Consider the following 16317-nt stretch of genomic DNA (forward strand, 5'->3'; position numbering starts at 1 on the left):
CTCCCCTAATGTCAAAAGCAACTGTGATGGTTTGTTGTCGAGAGTCATTTAGTAAAATGATCTAGTGCTTTCGTCTTTACAGGGGGTTGTGAATATGATCTTGACCAGCCCCACCCCCCCCCCCCCCCCCCCGTTCACAAGTTTAAGCGTGGAATGATTAAATAGGTTAAACACTTGGGAGTATGACCCTGTCTGTCAACCCCCTGGGGTGGGGTTTTTAAGCTTCATTATCCAAAGTATGCTTGAATTTTGAAATGTACTTTCGGGGAATTTTGATTTTGTCTCCAAACTCATAGAATTATAGTAACATTTACTGCTGTTATTTAGTTTTACTAAACAAAGTTTGTTCAACCTAGTGGAGAAGACCTAGGGCTTAATGTCTCATCCGATTGACAACGCAATCATGGTAAAGTGACTTGCTCAAGGACATGTCATGACCGGGACTCCAACCCACACTCTGCTGATCAGAAACACAAGAGCTTGCGTCCAGTGCTCTGAACCGCCCTGGAACACCCTGCTACAACACATCTAAACCTTACCGAGTGTCTCTTTTCTTTATATGTGCACTGTTAGATATGCAGTGTATATACTCTCCATCAAATAAACAATTAATTCACAACTTGTTTTTAAATTGTTTCTTCTTCTCTTTAGATGTTGCTGGTGATATCATCATGAAAGATGAAGAAGCTTACGAAGAGAAACTACGCCAACAAGAGGAGGAGGCTGAGAAGGTAAAGAAATTAAATCAAGATTTCCTGGCCTTTCTAAAAACACAATTATATTGTAATGGTCGAGCAGTTTAGAGCGTCAAATTCAAGTTATGGTGGTTGAGTCATCGGGGAGTGTGTTCCAATCCCGGTCATTTTACTTGTGTCCTTGTGCAAGGCACTTCACTGTATTTGTTTCTCTTCACCCAGGGGTATGACTGGGTACCTGCGACAGTAGAGTTTGATATGTATTTAAAAATGCCATTGGAGTGCTAGGGCAGCCTCGGGCTGTAAACATTTCCACAAGTTCATAATAATAAAATTTAGCTGTGTTGTTGAACTTCCTTGTAAAACACGGAAGGTACCAGAAAAACATAATCATTTAATCCTTGTACGAAGAAGAGTAATTTTTCACAAAATGTTTATTCCAGCTACACATAGAGGACATGAAGCCAAGCCAGATAGAAATGATGATCACAGAAGCTCCTCCTACCGATGAACCTAATCCTGACGGATCTGTTGACTTCACAAAAATCCACTGTATTAGCACTCTTGAGAAAATGGTACGTTCTTTACGCAGTATATCTTCATGACATTTAGTTTAATTGCTGAATCGAACACAAACAAATCTCTCTGTTTTCAAAGTTCCTGGGTCTGGGTACTTTTTGTGGGACACAAAACACAATGTCAACAGATTTACATTAAACTTACAGGATTTGAAGATAATGATGGTAGAAAGCTTTCCTTCAAACAGTACTTACTAAGATGCTGTAGTTTTGAGAAATTAGTAAAAGTCACAAAAGCAATTTTTTTTCTCAGTGAGATGAAAATTATTTTAGCATGTAGAATGTATTAACCAGGCCTTGTGTGTCAGGCGATTTGCATAAACAATTAAAAAAAAATGAATAAAAAAAATCACATAATGAATTGGTCTTTAGCACAACAGCAGTGGCCAGAAACTAGCCCTCATTGTTACCCAATATTTTCCATTTTGCATCGTTACTTATGGAGCAATCTTCCTCTACACATCAAACAAGCCACCACGATCTCAAGTTTCAAGACTCTTCTCAAAACATATCTATTCAAATCTTCATATACTTAATTATTCTTTTGTTTTCCTCTGAGCGCTTAGAGACTTTCTTTTGGAGGTGTTAGGCGCTATAGAAATACGGTTGTTATTATTATTTATTATTACTCATATTCTACAGCTTGCCGATATTGACGACTTTGGTGAGCGTACCCAGATCCGTGCTCGCATCAAGGAGCTCCGTGAGCAGGATCTAGAGGTCCCTGATTACCCGGACGCCAGACGCCTCTCTGAAGGTTTAGAAGCCTACTACATGGATGAGAGAGGTCGTAGGAGGAGTAGTTTGATTGACCGCGCTGCTCTGGAGGAGCTTAATAAGAACGCTGCTCCTACTGATGATAATATCTGCTATGATGAGATTGAAGATCCTGCAGAGCTGGAGAGATTAGTAAGTTAGATAATTCCAGTTAACCCACATGCTGTGCGCCTTTGGAACCGTCTCCCTCATCAAATTCGTTCCGCGGAGTTCTTTGCAATTTTCAAGAAACATCTCAAAACTTTCCTATTCAGTGACTGAATTGCTTTGACTGTTTTCCCATTATCAGTGCCATTATTGATTTGCTTATTGTATAGTTTCTTGTAAAGCGCTGTGGTACCTCGTGTAAGAGCGCTAAATAAATGTCTCTTATTATTATTATTATTATTATTATTATTATTATTATTATTAATTCATGGCAGCCATAAGTGGCTTCGACCAAAATCCTCATAGAGGCCACAGATGGCTGCAAGTATTGATCTACTTTTTTAAGCAGCGTGTACCAAAATGGCCTGTAGTGGCCTCAAACAGTCGCAAGTACTGATCCACTTTCGGGAGCAACTTGTAGCAAAATGCCTGTTGTAGCAACAAATGGCCGCATGTATCTTTTCCATAAGCAGATTGTAGCAAAATGCCCATCGGGTCCCCAAATGGCCGCAAGTACTGTCTGCTTCAACAAGTGACTGATGAATATTATTTTTCTCTACATATTGCATTTCTGCAGTTAGATTGGTTTGAATGAGTTTTATTTTTTATCTTGTAGCTGTTTTTGCTGTAAATAATGTTATTATAAGCCATTATAAGTGATTGAATGAATAAACATACATAAATACCTTTAAAAATGAAACTGTTTTCTTGTAGTTGGAAAAAGCTGTAGACATCGGTGAGAAGCGACAGATTAGAGGCTGTCTGAAAGAACTGCAGAAGAGACTTGCAGGTGAGTGTTTACGATGATTACATGAAGTTATTGAAACAGCTATACATGAACGAATACTTCGCTTAGGCGCTAAGCCACAAGAATGGGTGCATTACACTCAAAATACTGTTTGAGTTATCGGAGTGTGGGCTTTATTCCTAGTCATGACACTTGTTTCCATGAGCAAGGAGCTCAAACATATCAAAGGCCATAGCATTTGTTCTTGATGGCACAGCAATTTTAGAACTTTGCAAAGAGCATCACAGCAAAAGCATAGGGCACCACGGCAATTGTTGTAGGTGAGAGGGGTTAGTTCGAGGGCTGTAATCGTGCAAAGTTTTATGAGATGATTAAATTATAGCCAAATATATTACAACGTTAATGTTGACATAGTTGAGACGTCAATATAAAGTTATGATAAATTTTTGTTTTATTGTTATCTTTCAAGGTGGAACAGAAGAGAAAACTGACGACGTCAAACCCCCAGCTGCAGCACCTGCCAAGACACTTAAGCCTACCGGTCAGTTATACGGTTCTCGGAAATTTTAAGGGGGAACTTTCTATCCCCTCTCCTTGCTTTGTAGATTGTTTTGCTAGCTTCTTACATATTTAAGACTTTTCTCATACCTTTTGGACTCTGGAAACATCTCAGGTCACATCTTCTCTTTCTCTACTTCTCTCCTCTTTCATCTTAAAGTTAAAAACAAAAAAAATCTTTGAAGGCAGCATAAAAAAGGTTAGTACTCAAGCAGCCAAACCCTTACTTTAAACACACGCACAATGGTTTTGGCAAACCTTAAGTTACTGTTACTTATTCAAAGTATCTGTAATAACCTGACACTGAGTTTCAGCCCAGTTACTTATTCAGACATCTTTGCTTTGATGGGTTTTATGAACTGTCTTTGTCAGTGAGACCCCTTTCAGGTTCCGCCAGACCACACATTTAGTAGCTTTACAGAATTTTGTCGATATTCACTCTAAGACCTGAGATTTGTTTGAGTTGAGTTATTTCTTCAGAAAAAATCTCATGTACTTTTTGTTCTTACTTTCACTCTAGCCCTCTGTTTAAATGTTGAATACTTTCCCTAATCTATCAAATTCCATTTCATGCAAAGTAGAGCCAAAAACACTAATCTATAGCTTAGTTATAGAGTGCTGTATCTATAGCTTAGTTATAGAATGCAATAGTCCATAGCTTAGTTATAGAATGCAATAGTCTATAGCTTAGTTATAGAATGCTATAGTCTATAGCTTAGTTATAGAATGCAATAGTCTATAGCTAAGTTATAGGACACAATAGTCTATAGCTAAGTTATAGGATGCAATAGTCTATAGCTAAGTTATAGGACGCAATAGTCTATAGCTTAGTTATAGGATGCAATAATCTATAGCTTAGTTATAGGACGCAATAGTCTTTAGCTTAGTTATAGGATGCAATAATCTATAGCTTAGTTATAGGACACAATAGTCTATAGCTAAGTTATAGAATCTTATGATCTATATCCAAGTTATAGAATGCAAAGTTAAAGAATGCAATAATCTATGTCTAAATTATAGACCGCATTTATCTATAGCTAAGGTATAGAATGCAATAATCTATGACTGAGCTGTAGTGCAATAATACATGGCCAAATTATAGAATTTCCCCAATTAATGTTTTCTGTCGATTCACCTCTTTGTAAAAGAAAAGTCTTTTTGAAAAGATGTGTAGCTGGGAAATTTCTTGACACTTGTAGGTCTCTGTTTCTTTAAACTGCACCCCCTTTTTGATAATTCAAAAAAGTTTGTAAAAGTTTTGCAAACACATGCACTAAGTTGTAATTGCTTTGTTGTGAATAGCAGCATGATGTCAAAATCTCTAATGTTATTGCTGCAAAGGTGGATATCATTGCTACTGTATTGACTTCATACAGATTTGTTGTGCTTTAGAAAGTAGTGTACCGCCCTCTGTTGACAGCAGTTGGACCGTTTAGTAAATGACTATCTGTCTCCGGGAAAGCCCATGTGCTGCAGCTGCAGCAGCAATATTACTAATGAGTGCATAAATAGCTCACTGAAATAAAGTGAGTTTTCACATCCTTCCAGATACGCCTATTTCATAGCATTTCACATCCGTTCAAAGTATCAGCTGAGGAAAACCTACTCCAATACTAGATGCATTTTCACCTATCTGCTATATCTTTCAATGCAATGAGCCTTTCAGGAGCCTCACGAGGGTGAACCTTTCCATTGACAAGCTTCTCAATGTTTAGACTTGTTATCCTTCCCGACTTAATATACCAACTCAGTGATTCATAACCTTGAGTTTGATAGTGCACTTTCTTCAGTTACAACAAACTGAAAAAGTTATAAGAATTTCAAAGAGTTGCTGCAGCTGTGGCATATGTGTAGAACTTGTAGGACTTTGTATGCACTGTGCCCCGGAGGATCATAACAATAGCTGTTTGGATGTAATATTCTAAATAGCCTAACTTTTGGAAAGTTTCAGATTCTTTAATATTATTGATTATATCATCCATTGAACAATGGATATCCGCCACATATAGGCATGGATTGAAGTTTTTTATATCTATACATATTTCTAAAAAGTACAAATAAAGATGTGATAAAAAAAAACCTTTCAAAAATGTTCTGGAATAGAACACTTAATATGACTGGTTAGTATTCTAAGAACAATGGGAGACTTAGGGGCAGTAGTTGGTAGCAGATTCACTGTGTACTCTCTCATTATTTGAAACCCTTATGCAAGAGAGTATCCAAGGAAAAAAAAAAAAAAAAGTCTACTCAAAACAGGCTACCAAGTCAGCTAAAAAAGTTTAATTGACCGGGGAGTTGTTTTGAAACCACAGAACCTGCATAGGTGTTCAGCGAAACATCTAAAAGCCCGCTTCAAAGAAAAGATGGCTTCCACTTTTTCAGAGGGTTAGATCTTGGTAGGTCTGTATGTCTGTAGTTAGAAATTTGTACAAAGTATATGAGTAAAAATATTTGTCAGTCCCTCAAAAGAAAGAAGAACACATCTCTGGTCCTGATTCCCCTCTAAGATAATTGGAATGGTCCAGTCTAGGATACCAAGGACTTTGACTCCACCGGGTCGTTGAAAACAGTAAAACAATAATTGTGCTATGACTCCAGTGTTACCAGCGCTCACCTAAGGGTTTTAAGTAGTTTTGAGCATATAAACTGTATAATATCGAAGTCTTGTATAGCACACGTATCCACCAAACACAAGGTGCAGAGTATATACAAATTTTCAGAAAGATATGTTACTGCAGTGATGAATTCTGAGACCCAATTATTAAGCTCCTTATAGGGGTTCACAAGGTGCATACATCTCTAAGAATCTGGTACATGTAAAGTCTAATGCTGCCCAGCAGCCCTATAAGTCTCCCATTAAGCTTGGTTTTTGAATCAGATTGAAACAATGAGATGTGAATGAGTATGAGCGCTTAAATGAGAAGTGAAAGTGAGAGGAGTTCTTGCATATGTGAGTACAAGCTTGAGTGTCTGGCCTTGTGATATAAAAGCAAACGGCTGTGAGTATGAGTTATGAGTATGCAAATGGCTGGCGAGTCTTGCTAGGAGTTAAATGAACTTGGCTGAACTTGTGCAAACAATTGCTTGTATTCCAAATATGCTGATTTTGAGTATGAGTTTAAGTTTGGCTTTAGTTCTACTTCAATGATCGAGTCGCATCACTCTGTCATGATGCCAGGACTCGCCTCGGCTGAAGACGTCACAAACTTTGAGGGTTTTCTCGGTGGATCTTCGATATCCTGACATGATTGTAATTACGATGATCGATAGATACTGCTTGGATGAGTGAGTCTTCCTTCATCTTTGCCATTTCCTTCATCTGCTTTCTTCAAGAAGAGTGGCCCAGGAAGCTGCTCAATGAGCACTCAACAAGCTTTTTCTTGAGCGCTTAAGTTTCTTACTAAATAATCAACAAGGTTCTCAGCACTCAAGCTTCTCAATGCTCAAAAAGAAGTCGTTTCAATGTTCTTTTCCATTTACCTGTAGACGATGTCTTTTGATTTCACACAAACGCCAGATTGTCCTGTAAAAAATAGTATATAGCATTTTTAAAAAGACGCGAAAAAGGGACTATTTAGGAAAAAGGTAAACGGAAACTTGGCCAATAGTGCCCCCATCCCCTAGAAACGAAATGGTGTACCCCTTGTCACCCCCCCCCCCCATAAAACCTTAGTTCGGCGGCGCTGGAAAATAATAATACAAAATTTGCGCTTTTCATTAGTGCCCTGGTCCTTGGGCCAATAACATTTCAGTAATCTTTCTCAGCTCCCTGGGTCCATCATGTACACATCTACGAGTTCGCTCAGAATGTTTTAATTAACGGTACATCAATAGCATAAAACCAAATTTGAAGAGTGAAGTTGTGGTGAAGAAGGATGATATATTTGTTAATTTCTAGTTTTCTAAAATCATTGATTGATATTGTCCAATATTGGTTATTTCATTCTCATTCGGATCAAGTCTGAACTGGCTTCAAAGATAAAACCTTGCTACTTCTGCTCTGATTCTTTCATCAATTCTCTCTTTCCTGAAACTATCGCCCTCAAACTGTCGCCGCATCTCCAGCCATCTGCTCCTAGCTTGCTATCCCCAAATACTAAAGATTCCACACCATCTGGTTGCCATCAATGCAAAATAAAACGTGGATGTACAATGTGTGAATAGAAACTAAGCAGAAAGTTCTTTGACTTCTCTCAAATTTGTACAGAATTGAAATATTCTTTGTCAGAGCTAGGCATGACATTCTTTATTTTAAAGCACACAAAACACACGCCATTAGTAGTGTCAAATCTACACAATGTGACCCAACATATACATGAAATATTGAACTTGTGAAAGTTTAAGCTCATTCAGTCATCAGAGTCACAAGAAAACAGTGAAAAACACCATTATATGCTTGCACTGTTCTACCGTTTTGGACTTCCGAGTGGTTAAACTAATATTAATGTGCGAGTATACTCCAGAGGAGGTTTCTCTGCACAGTATAGGAAGATGAGATGATTGGAGAGAATTTGGCTTGTGGCAGCTTGGTGTTTATATCCCCTTGTGGGAGTTTGCGGAGTTCCATTGATAGGAAGATCATCTAAACAAACAAACAAACAAACAAACAAACAAACAAACAAACAAACAAACAAGCAAACAACAAACATCAAATTTTTTGTTGACTCATATCTCAAAAGCCACTGCATTTGAAGCAAAAATATTTCATGGCAAGTTTCCCACCATGACCTTCTTTATACCATACAAATCTCTGAGCGTTTGCATTTTCAATTATACCAAGACTGCACACTACCTTTAAAGTATGACGTTCTTTGTTTCATTTATTTTGAAGAGTTTAAACCAGGTACATACCTTATACATGTGTGAATGGGCAAGGCATTTAGCGGGTATTAAAATACGGACGTCATCAATGTGTGTGAATGGTTTTGCCATGTTAAACATCTGTAAATCACTTGTGCCAGTCTGCGTTTCTGACGTCACACTTTTTAGACATGCTTGTAAAGTATGTACTTGGGTTCAAGAGTATATCCCATCCTTGCTGAAATGTGAATCAATTAAAAATCACTCCAGTCAAAGTCATCTGCAAAATTGTCATAGAATATAAATTCCAAGTATATATACTGCAAACTTTATCAATATAAGCTCAGAGAAATTTGACAATAATTAACTGGACAAAACCTTCCAATATTGATACACAAAATGTCCAAGAATATATGCATTTAATCAATATTAATCTTTACAATTATTTTAAAAATCAAAGAAAATAAAAAGTTACTCAAGTATGAAAGAAAAGTCAGAAATTTGTAAGGATGTAAAAGATAAACTTGACGAGGCTTCGATAACTCAACAACGTTAGGGGTGAACAAATTGCTGTAAAATATGATGGAAAAACAATGGGTCGGCAAGGGTTTTGCTCAGTGTCTGTTGTCTCGGCTCTTCTATCTGCTACATTGGTCAAGCTCTTTGATCAGATGGTTAACAAGTTAAGCAACAGGGCCTTCTTGAGAGGATACAGAAAGGTAGAAGTCAGTGGGGTGTCCTCTCCTTCTTATTTTGACTAGCCCATGAGACCATGATGTCGACATCTAGGCAAGTTGATTGATGTGACTTTCCGTGTTTGTGAGTCTGTCAACTTTTTCATTGCATGGATTTAAACAGATTTGCTGTGAAACAAAAATTATCTTGAGGTTTTAAGACAACTCTGTCGATGAAGCTCACCTATTCAGCAGCTACCCTGGACATCAGTAGCTTGTCTTCATCATAGAAGAATACACCTTGCTATCAAGTTTCTTCAGACAGTTCCAAGTTTTCCAGGTGTTTTATCTGAAGTTTTTAAAGTTTTGAATTCATGCATGGTAGAGTTACTATTAAACTAGCAATAACTTAAATAACAAGTTTGCTGTGATATTACTTCAAAAATAAGTATATGAGAATGTGTATGACAGATTTGTTGATATGCGTGTGTATGGTGTTCTGCATCATTGTTATTGGAATGTTTTTAATAAAATAACAATAAATTCATAGGCATTTATTAGGCACTTTTAAACTTGTGTATCAAAGTGCCTTTAACTATCCTACCATGTTCAATGGGCCATAAGCATTCCTGAAACATCTTAATTCCTTTGGAATATGGAACAGGCCCCCACCATCTGCTGTCTTACACATAGCTCCATCCATGCAGGTTTTCCAAACATCAGCCATCCCTGCCATCAGAGCAATGCAGCCTCTGCATGGCAATATTCTCCTTTAAATTCTTTCCTTCTTTTCTTGCACCTGTAAAAAGTGCACCTTTAATCTTTTTCTTTTGGCACCTTATCCACCTGGCTGTTGACGTCACTTTCCCACCATCCCAGTTTAGCCCAAATGGGGCTGTAAAGGGATTAACTAACCAAGAAAGCACTGGCACCCAAATGCAACCAAGGATGGAACTTAATCACAGTAGGTGGTAGGTGGTAAACACCGGGGTTAACCCCTGCCCTTCCGCGATAAGTGTTCTTGGTTCTTTTACTTGCACTACAGTCTCCCTGTTTTACCAGTCAGTTTCCGTTGTGGTTTATACTTGAAGTTTAAACTATTGTAATTTCTATTTCAGGAAAGAAATATTTTATGACCATTATGCATGTTTTGTTGTTGAGAATTTGCACCAAAAAAAGGGTGTTATGCATGCTGACTGTAGAGTGAGTGTTGTTTTTTGTTGAGTGTGTGAGTTGTTTGTGGGATTGCGGACGTACCATTAGACTACCAATGAGGATCTTGACAAAGGTAAACAATAGTGAGTTATAACACACCTCTTGCTCGTTCTGTATTCTGGTTGGCTGAAACACGGTCACGTGGGATGAACTATTAATATAGGCTAGTGATCGCGCGTGTGTGTTTTGCAGGAATAGTACCAGAGCGGGCAATAGTCTTTGAATATAGTGCCCGCGGTAACAGCGAACAACAACTACAAAACTCCTTTTTCTGTTCTTATTTGACATTTAAGACTGAGCTGTGTTTTAAAACACATATTGACTGGCATAATTTGGTAACTAGTGTACGTCTAGTCTATTCCCCTCGGGCCTGTGAGTGACCAGAAGAGGGCCTATTTCCCTCGGCCTTCGGCCTCAGGAAATAGGTCGCTCTTCTGGTCACTCACAGGCCCGAGGGGAATAGACGTATACTAGTGACCTCGTTGCCAGTCAATATGTGTATACTATTTACCAACTGTTGTCTTGTGTACTCTATGTTTACCATCCCTTACTGACATATCTTAGGGATTTGTTGTATCAAAAATTCAAGAAAAATTATAAAGTTTGATAATAATTATGTTAGGGAAAGACTCAAAAGTTGGAATGATAAGAACATTCTTAATGGATCAGTTTTCCAGCGTGCACATGGACCGTTCTGTGTGACTTCTGGAACATTCCATTGGAATGTTCAAAATACTAATCTGACATTCACTCCTATTGACCCATTTCACCTGACATCATCAGCAGAAAAATCTTGAATGCGCCATACTGGTGGGCAATTTTACTGTGCGTTTTTATATATAACTCTATGCTGCGCGTTATGCAGTAAAGTGTGAATTTTAGGCGACGCGGCGTTAATACACGTAAACCTAACTGCCCACCAGCATGGTGAGCGTGGCATTGGTCACCGCGTGTGATGCGCGTGCAAGGGGTCAATTGGATTGATTTGTATTTTGGCACAATAGTGCAGTGCAGCTGAACGCTCTTTCTGTCTAATGAATTGTAGGCATGTGTCCACAGGAACGTTCCTTTGTGTCAACTTTTTAGACAGTCTCTGGATGGTTGTTCCTATAAATGGCTGACATACTTCACTTTGTTGCCAAAAGCTATCTGTGATTGTATAAGAAATTATTGTCAATAACTCATACTCTGTGTTTCCTTAACAGACAAGTCTTCCATGACTATTCAACTTGCGTCACCGACTGTGGAGTTGAACCAACAAAGTACTGAAATACAAACCAAGACATCTGCTGACAATGAGGAAAGTTATCAAGCATCTGAAGCTGTTAGCAGCCAAGCAGAGTCGGCCTCACAGGCAGAAAAAACTTCCTTGGAGTTTGGAACATCTAGCAAGTTGGAAGTGACTGAGGACTTCGAAAGAGATGAGAAAGTCGACAGTGCTGAAAAGGAAAGCGAAAGGTCTGCTGATGAAGAGACTCTCCACGTTGCTGATTCTTTGTCTTCGTCAAAGAGCCACAGAGAGAAAGACAACAAGGAACTGGATTATGAGGAGGAAAGCTCTACTTCAAAGTCTGCAACCGCCTTGCAATTCAAGAAGTTGGAGATTGAAGAGGAGATGCTTTCCTTGGAATCAGAGAAGACAAAGGAAGAAGTCATACCGTCCATATCTATGCCCACAGAAACTGTCATATCCAATAAGGTAGAGGTGGAACAGTCTGTTGATTCTGAAGCAGCACTGCTAAAGTCAAAGAAGGAAGAAGTTGCATCTTCTAAGGTGTCATCTTGGGCAGCTGAGAAGTCCAAGAAAGAAGAAGATGCACCTTCCAAGTCATCTACCTTTGATGCTGAGAAATTGAAGAAGGCTGCAGAATCGAAGCTTTCTTCTTGGGAAACTGAAAAGACTAAGAAAGATTTAGAGGCTTCATCCAAGGCTTCTGCTTTGGAATCTAAGAAGCTGAAAAAGGAAGAAGTTGCACCATCTAAGCTTTCATCTTGGGAAACTCAAAAATCCAAGAAGGATGAAGTCACTTCCAAAGGTTGGGAATCAAGGAAATTAAAGAAGGAAGAAGCTGCGTCATCTAAACTCTCATCTTGGGAAGCTGAAAAGTCCAAGAAAGATGAAGTTACCCCATCCAAGCCTTCTTCATGGGAATCAAGGAGACTCAAGAAAGAAGAAGCGGCACCATCTAAGCTTTCATCGTGGGAAACTGAAAAGTCTAGGAAAGAGGAAGCTTCCCAATCTAAGACTTCTGCCTGGGAATCAAGAAAACTTAAGAAAGATGATGCAATAACACCTAAGCCCTCTCCTTTTGAATCTTATAAATCTAAGAAAGATGAAGTTGCTCCGTCCAAGACGTCACCATGGGAATCTGGGAAAAAGAAAGAAGAAGTTTCATCATCTAAGTCTTCAATCTGGGAATCAAATAGATCCAAAAAAGAAGAATTTTTATCGTCCAAGTCTTCCGCAGGTTCGAAGTTCTCTTCCACCGACAAAAACAAAGACACCAGTATTAAACCTGATTCAAAACTTTCTACACCAGAGGCTGGTAAAGCAAAAGTGGACACCTCTAGATTTTCAACCACTGCCGCCGATTCCAGCAAGACAAAAGTCGACGCATCAAAGTTCTCAACTCCGTCCAGATTCGAGTCAACTCAGCGAGAGAATGAAAAAAACAAAAAGGAGAGCACGATGACAACAAGAACAACAAAGTTTGGTTCGTCTTTAACTGAGAGTGCAAAAACAAAAACTGAGGCAGTGAAGCTTGACAAAAATGGAAAGGTGACAGATAAGTCGGGCCTTTTTGGCTCACGCATGTCTAAATTCAGCTCGCCTGCTGCGGAACCTGCCAAGTTGACAACTCCCGGCTCAGCGTCTGCTTCTGGATCCAAGCTGGGAAACTTGAGGAGCAAGTTTTCTAGCTGCGAGACGACGTCCCGCACCGAGTTCAGGAAAGAAGATAGAGCACTCAAAGGTTTGTTGATGGAAACTCTCAGTAAATTGTATCCATTTATATTTCTTTTAATTGTCCCTACCCACTGCTTGGATGTAGGATTCAAGCAACATCGATGTTTTTGGTAAGCTCAGTCAAAATATATTCTTGAGTCCCACCCAGGCAATATGCCTTCCGAGAATATATGCCTGAGGATTTTTTGAGGGTGAAAGTACTGTGTATAAAGTTCTCAAGAAACATCAGTGTATGGGTAAAAACACAAATAATATCGAGAAACACCGAAATTCATCATTTTGAAATGGCATTTAGTTGCTGAAATATAAATTCAGTGACATCACTTTGGTGCATTTGCAGAATGTATTTTTTTTTCAAGCTTTCAAAGGTTGAGGTACTGACATAGTTTTCTCATTGTGGTGGAAAAGTGAGTTCGTGAATCATTTCTTTACAATTTTACAAGCAACATTAAACCCTCCTAACCATTTGCATTTCAATGAACTTTTACCTTTGACCCATTGTTGTAGGAACCGCAGGCAAGGTCAGCCAGGTGTCTAGCAAGTTTGGTGGTAGCTGTAGCGGTAGTAGTTGTGGTAGCACCCCAGCACACAGTCCCTCCGGTTCCGTGCCGTCCTCCCCCAGGAGGAGCTTTGGAACGATCCAAGCCAAGTCCGGTGTCGCCAAGTCATTTGAATTTGGCAACATATCCAGCCCAAGTATTGCCCCAAGCACCGTCCGAAGTACAAAGACGGAAACCACTGCCGTCAAAACGAAATATGGAGACAACAAACCGTCCTCGGATTCTCAGAATGTGTCTTCCTCGAAGTACGCCACCAAGACATTTGAGAGCTCTTCATCATCGACCTCGTCTTCCAAGACATCGACTCCTTATGGGATGAAGACGACAAAAGTAGACATCCCGTATGGTAAAGATCGCCATGAGAAAGAAGGGATAATGTCCCTGGAGATTAAAACGACAGGAGATCGGACAATCAGGGTAGAGGTAAGTTGCTTTCAATCCATAGAACCCCTTTTCATACTACTCTATTCCTCGGGGGCAACCCTAGGGAATAAAAGCCGGTGTAGTAGGAGATTCTGTCCCCCCACATGATAGCGCCCTCTTTTGAAACATCCTCGTCCAGCCCACGTTACTTTCCCATCAGGGGGACAGCTTCTCCGGCGGACAGATTTCCCTGGGACACCTGCCCTATCATGCTTGGATCGCTTAACCCCTGATTGGGCCCTGTTAAGAACACAGTCTGCTACCGTAGACTTAGGTCATGGAGCCATCTTGTTTTTGTCCCGTTGAAAGCAATGTTGCCAAGCCGAGGCTATATGGACTGAATAGCCTGGCTCCTTTTGGTATCTAGTATTCATCACTACTATTGTAAACGTATAACAAGACCTGGTTGCTCATTAAAAATGTCTGATTCCTCTTGTACATGTAGATTGCTTTACAATAAACAAGATGATTTATTTTGCTATTGAAATGCATGCATTCGCTTTAATAATTACTCTTTACCTATAATATATATAAAAAGCTGCTGTTGTTAATAACTAATGTTTACAGAAAAGTTTGCCATCAGGCAAAGCCATTCTTTTAATCCAATAACCAGATTAATGTAAAAGAAAATCTCAAAACTCATTGCATATTTCTACTTCTTATTAAATAAGCTTTTGTTGCATTCCTGTCTTGTCTACATCAAGTTCATGGTGGCCTTGATCTGGAGTTAAATAGAACGACAACTAGGTGCCTTTTCCCCATCTGTAGAGGGCGCTGTTGTATAATCCTAACAGAACCACAGAGCCCTGCTGTGGTAGTTCTATTAGAGGAAGGTTTTTTCTCTAGGCCGTGCTGTCGTGCTGTGAACTACTTAGTTAGATATTTAAAAGGGTGTTTGAGGTAAATATCAGTTCATGCTCTGAAACTATACATTTAGTGGCGTTTAAGGGGGCACAGGGGTAAGGGCACTTGCCCCCAACAGCCATAGTCCCACACATGACCAGGACTTGCCCCTGACAGTTAGTCCCACTCTTACACTCTTATGAAGGACTTGCTCTAACAGCTAGTCCCACTGAAGAAGCGGACTTGCCCCCAACAACTAGTCCCACTCTTAAGAAAAGGACTTGCCCATAGTACCATTCATGAGCAAAACTTAAATGTCCCTAACAGCTAGTCCCACTCTTACGACTAGCTATAGTCCCACTAATGAAGAGGACTTGCCCCTAACACTAACAGCTAGTCCCATTCTTGAACATGACTTGCCCATAACAGCTAGTCCCTTTCTTAACTTGCCCTAACAGCTGGTCCCACTATATGAAGAGGACTTGCCCTAACAGCTAGTCCCTTTCTTAACTTGCCCTAACAGCTGGTCCCACTATATGAAGAAGACTTGCCCAAACAGCTAGTATGAGAAGAACTCGCCCCTAGTCCCACTCATGAGCAGGAATTGCCCCTTTACAGCCAGCCTTACTCTAAAGAAGGACTTACCCTAACAGTCAGTCCCACTAAAATGAGGAGGCCTTGTCCCTGACAGCTAAGAAGTACAACTGCCCCTTGTCCCACTCATGAGCAGAACTTGCCCTAAACAGCTAGTCCCTCTCATGAGCAGGACTTGCCCCTTTACAGCCAGCCTTACTCTAAAGAAGGACTTACCCTAACAGTCAGTCCCACTAAAATGAGGAGGCCTTGTCCCTGACAGCTAATAAGTACAACTGCCCCTTGTCCCACTCATGAGCAGAACTTGCCCCAAACAGCTAGTCCCTCTCATGAGCAGGACTTGCCCCTTTACAGCCAGCCTTACTCTAAAGAAGGACTTACCCTAACAGTCAGTCCCACTAAAATGAGGAGGCCTTGTTCCTGACAGCTAAGAAGTACAACTGCCCCTTGTCCCACTCATGAGCAGAACTTGCCCCAAACAGCTAGTCCCTCTCATGAGCAGGACTTGCCCCTTTACAGCCAGCCTTACTCTAAAGAAGGACTTACCCTAACAGTCAGTCCCACTAAAATGAGGAGGCCTTGTCCCTGACAGCTAAGAAGTACAACTGCCCCTTGTCCCACTCATGAGCAGAACTTGCCCCAAACAGCTAGTCCCTCTCATGAGCAGGACTTGCCCCTTTACAGCCAGCCTTACTCTAAAGAAGGACTTACCCTAACAGTCAGTCCCACTAAAATGAGGA

At 39.9% G+C, this 16317-nt stretch overlaps 1 protein-coding gene across 1 annotated transcript in view; it reads left to right on the forward strand.

The window, feature by feature from the left end:
- Nucleotides 1-16317, forward strand: part of LOC117290493 (microtubule-associated protein futsch-like) — a 90707-nt gene that overhangs the window by 39405 nt on the left and 34985 nt on the right. The window contains exons 6-12 of the mRNA XM_033771911.1: nucleotides 652-731; nucleotides 1139-1270; nucleotides 1916-2182; nucleotides 2912-2987; nucleotides 3415-3513; nucleotides 11398-13164; nucleotides 13665-14140. Of these exons, the coding sequence (XP_033627802.1) occupies nucleotides 652-731; nucleotides 1139-1270; nucleotides 1916-2182; nucleotides 2912-2987; nucleotides 3415-3513; nucleotides 11398-13164; nucleotides 13665-14140 (2897 nt within the window). The remainder of the gene's footprint in view (nucleotides 1-651; nucleotides 732-1138; nucleotides 1271-1915; nucleotides 2183-2911; nucleotides 2988-3414; nucleotides 3514-11397; nucleotides 13165-13664; nucleotides 14141-16317) is intronic.

This window comes from Asterias rubens, chromosome 5 (genome assembly GCF_902459465.1).
Source record: "Asterias rubens chromosome 5, eAstRub1.3, whole genome shotgun sequence".
Lineage (NCBI taxonomy): Eukaryota > Metazoa > Echinodermata > Asteroidea > Forcipulatida > Asteriidae > Asterias > Asterias rubens.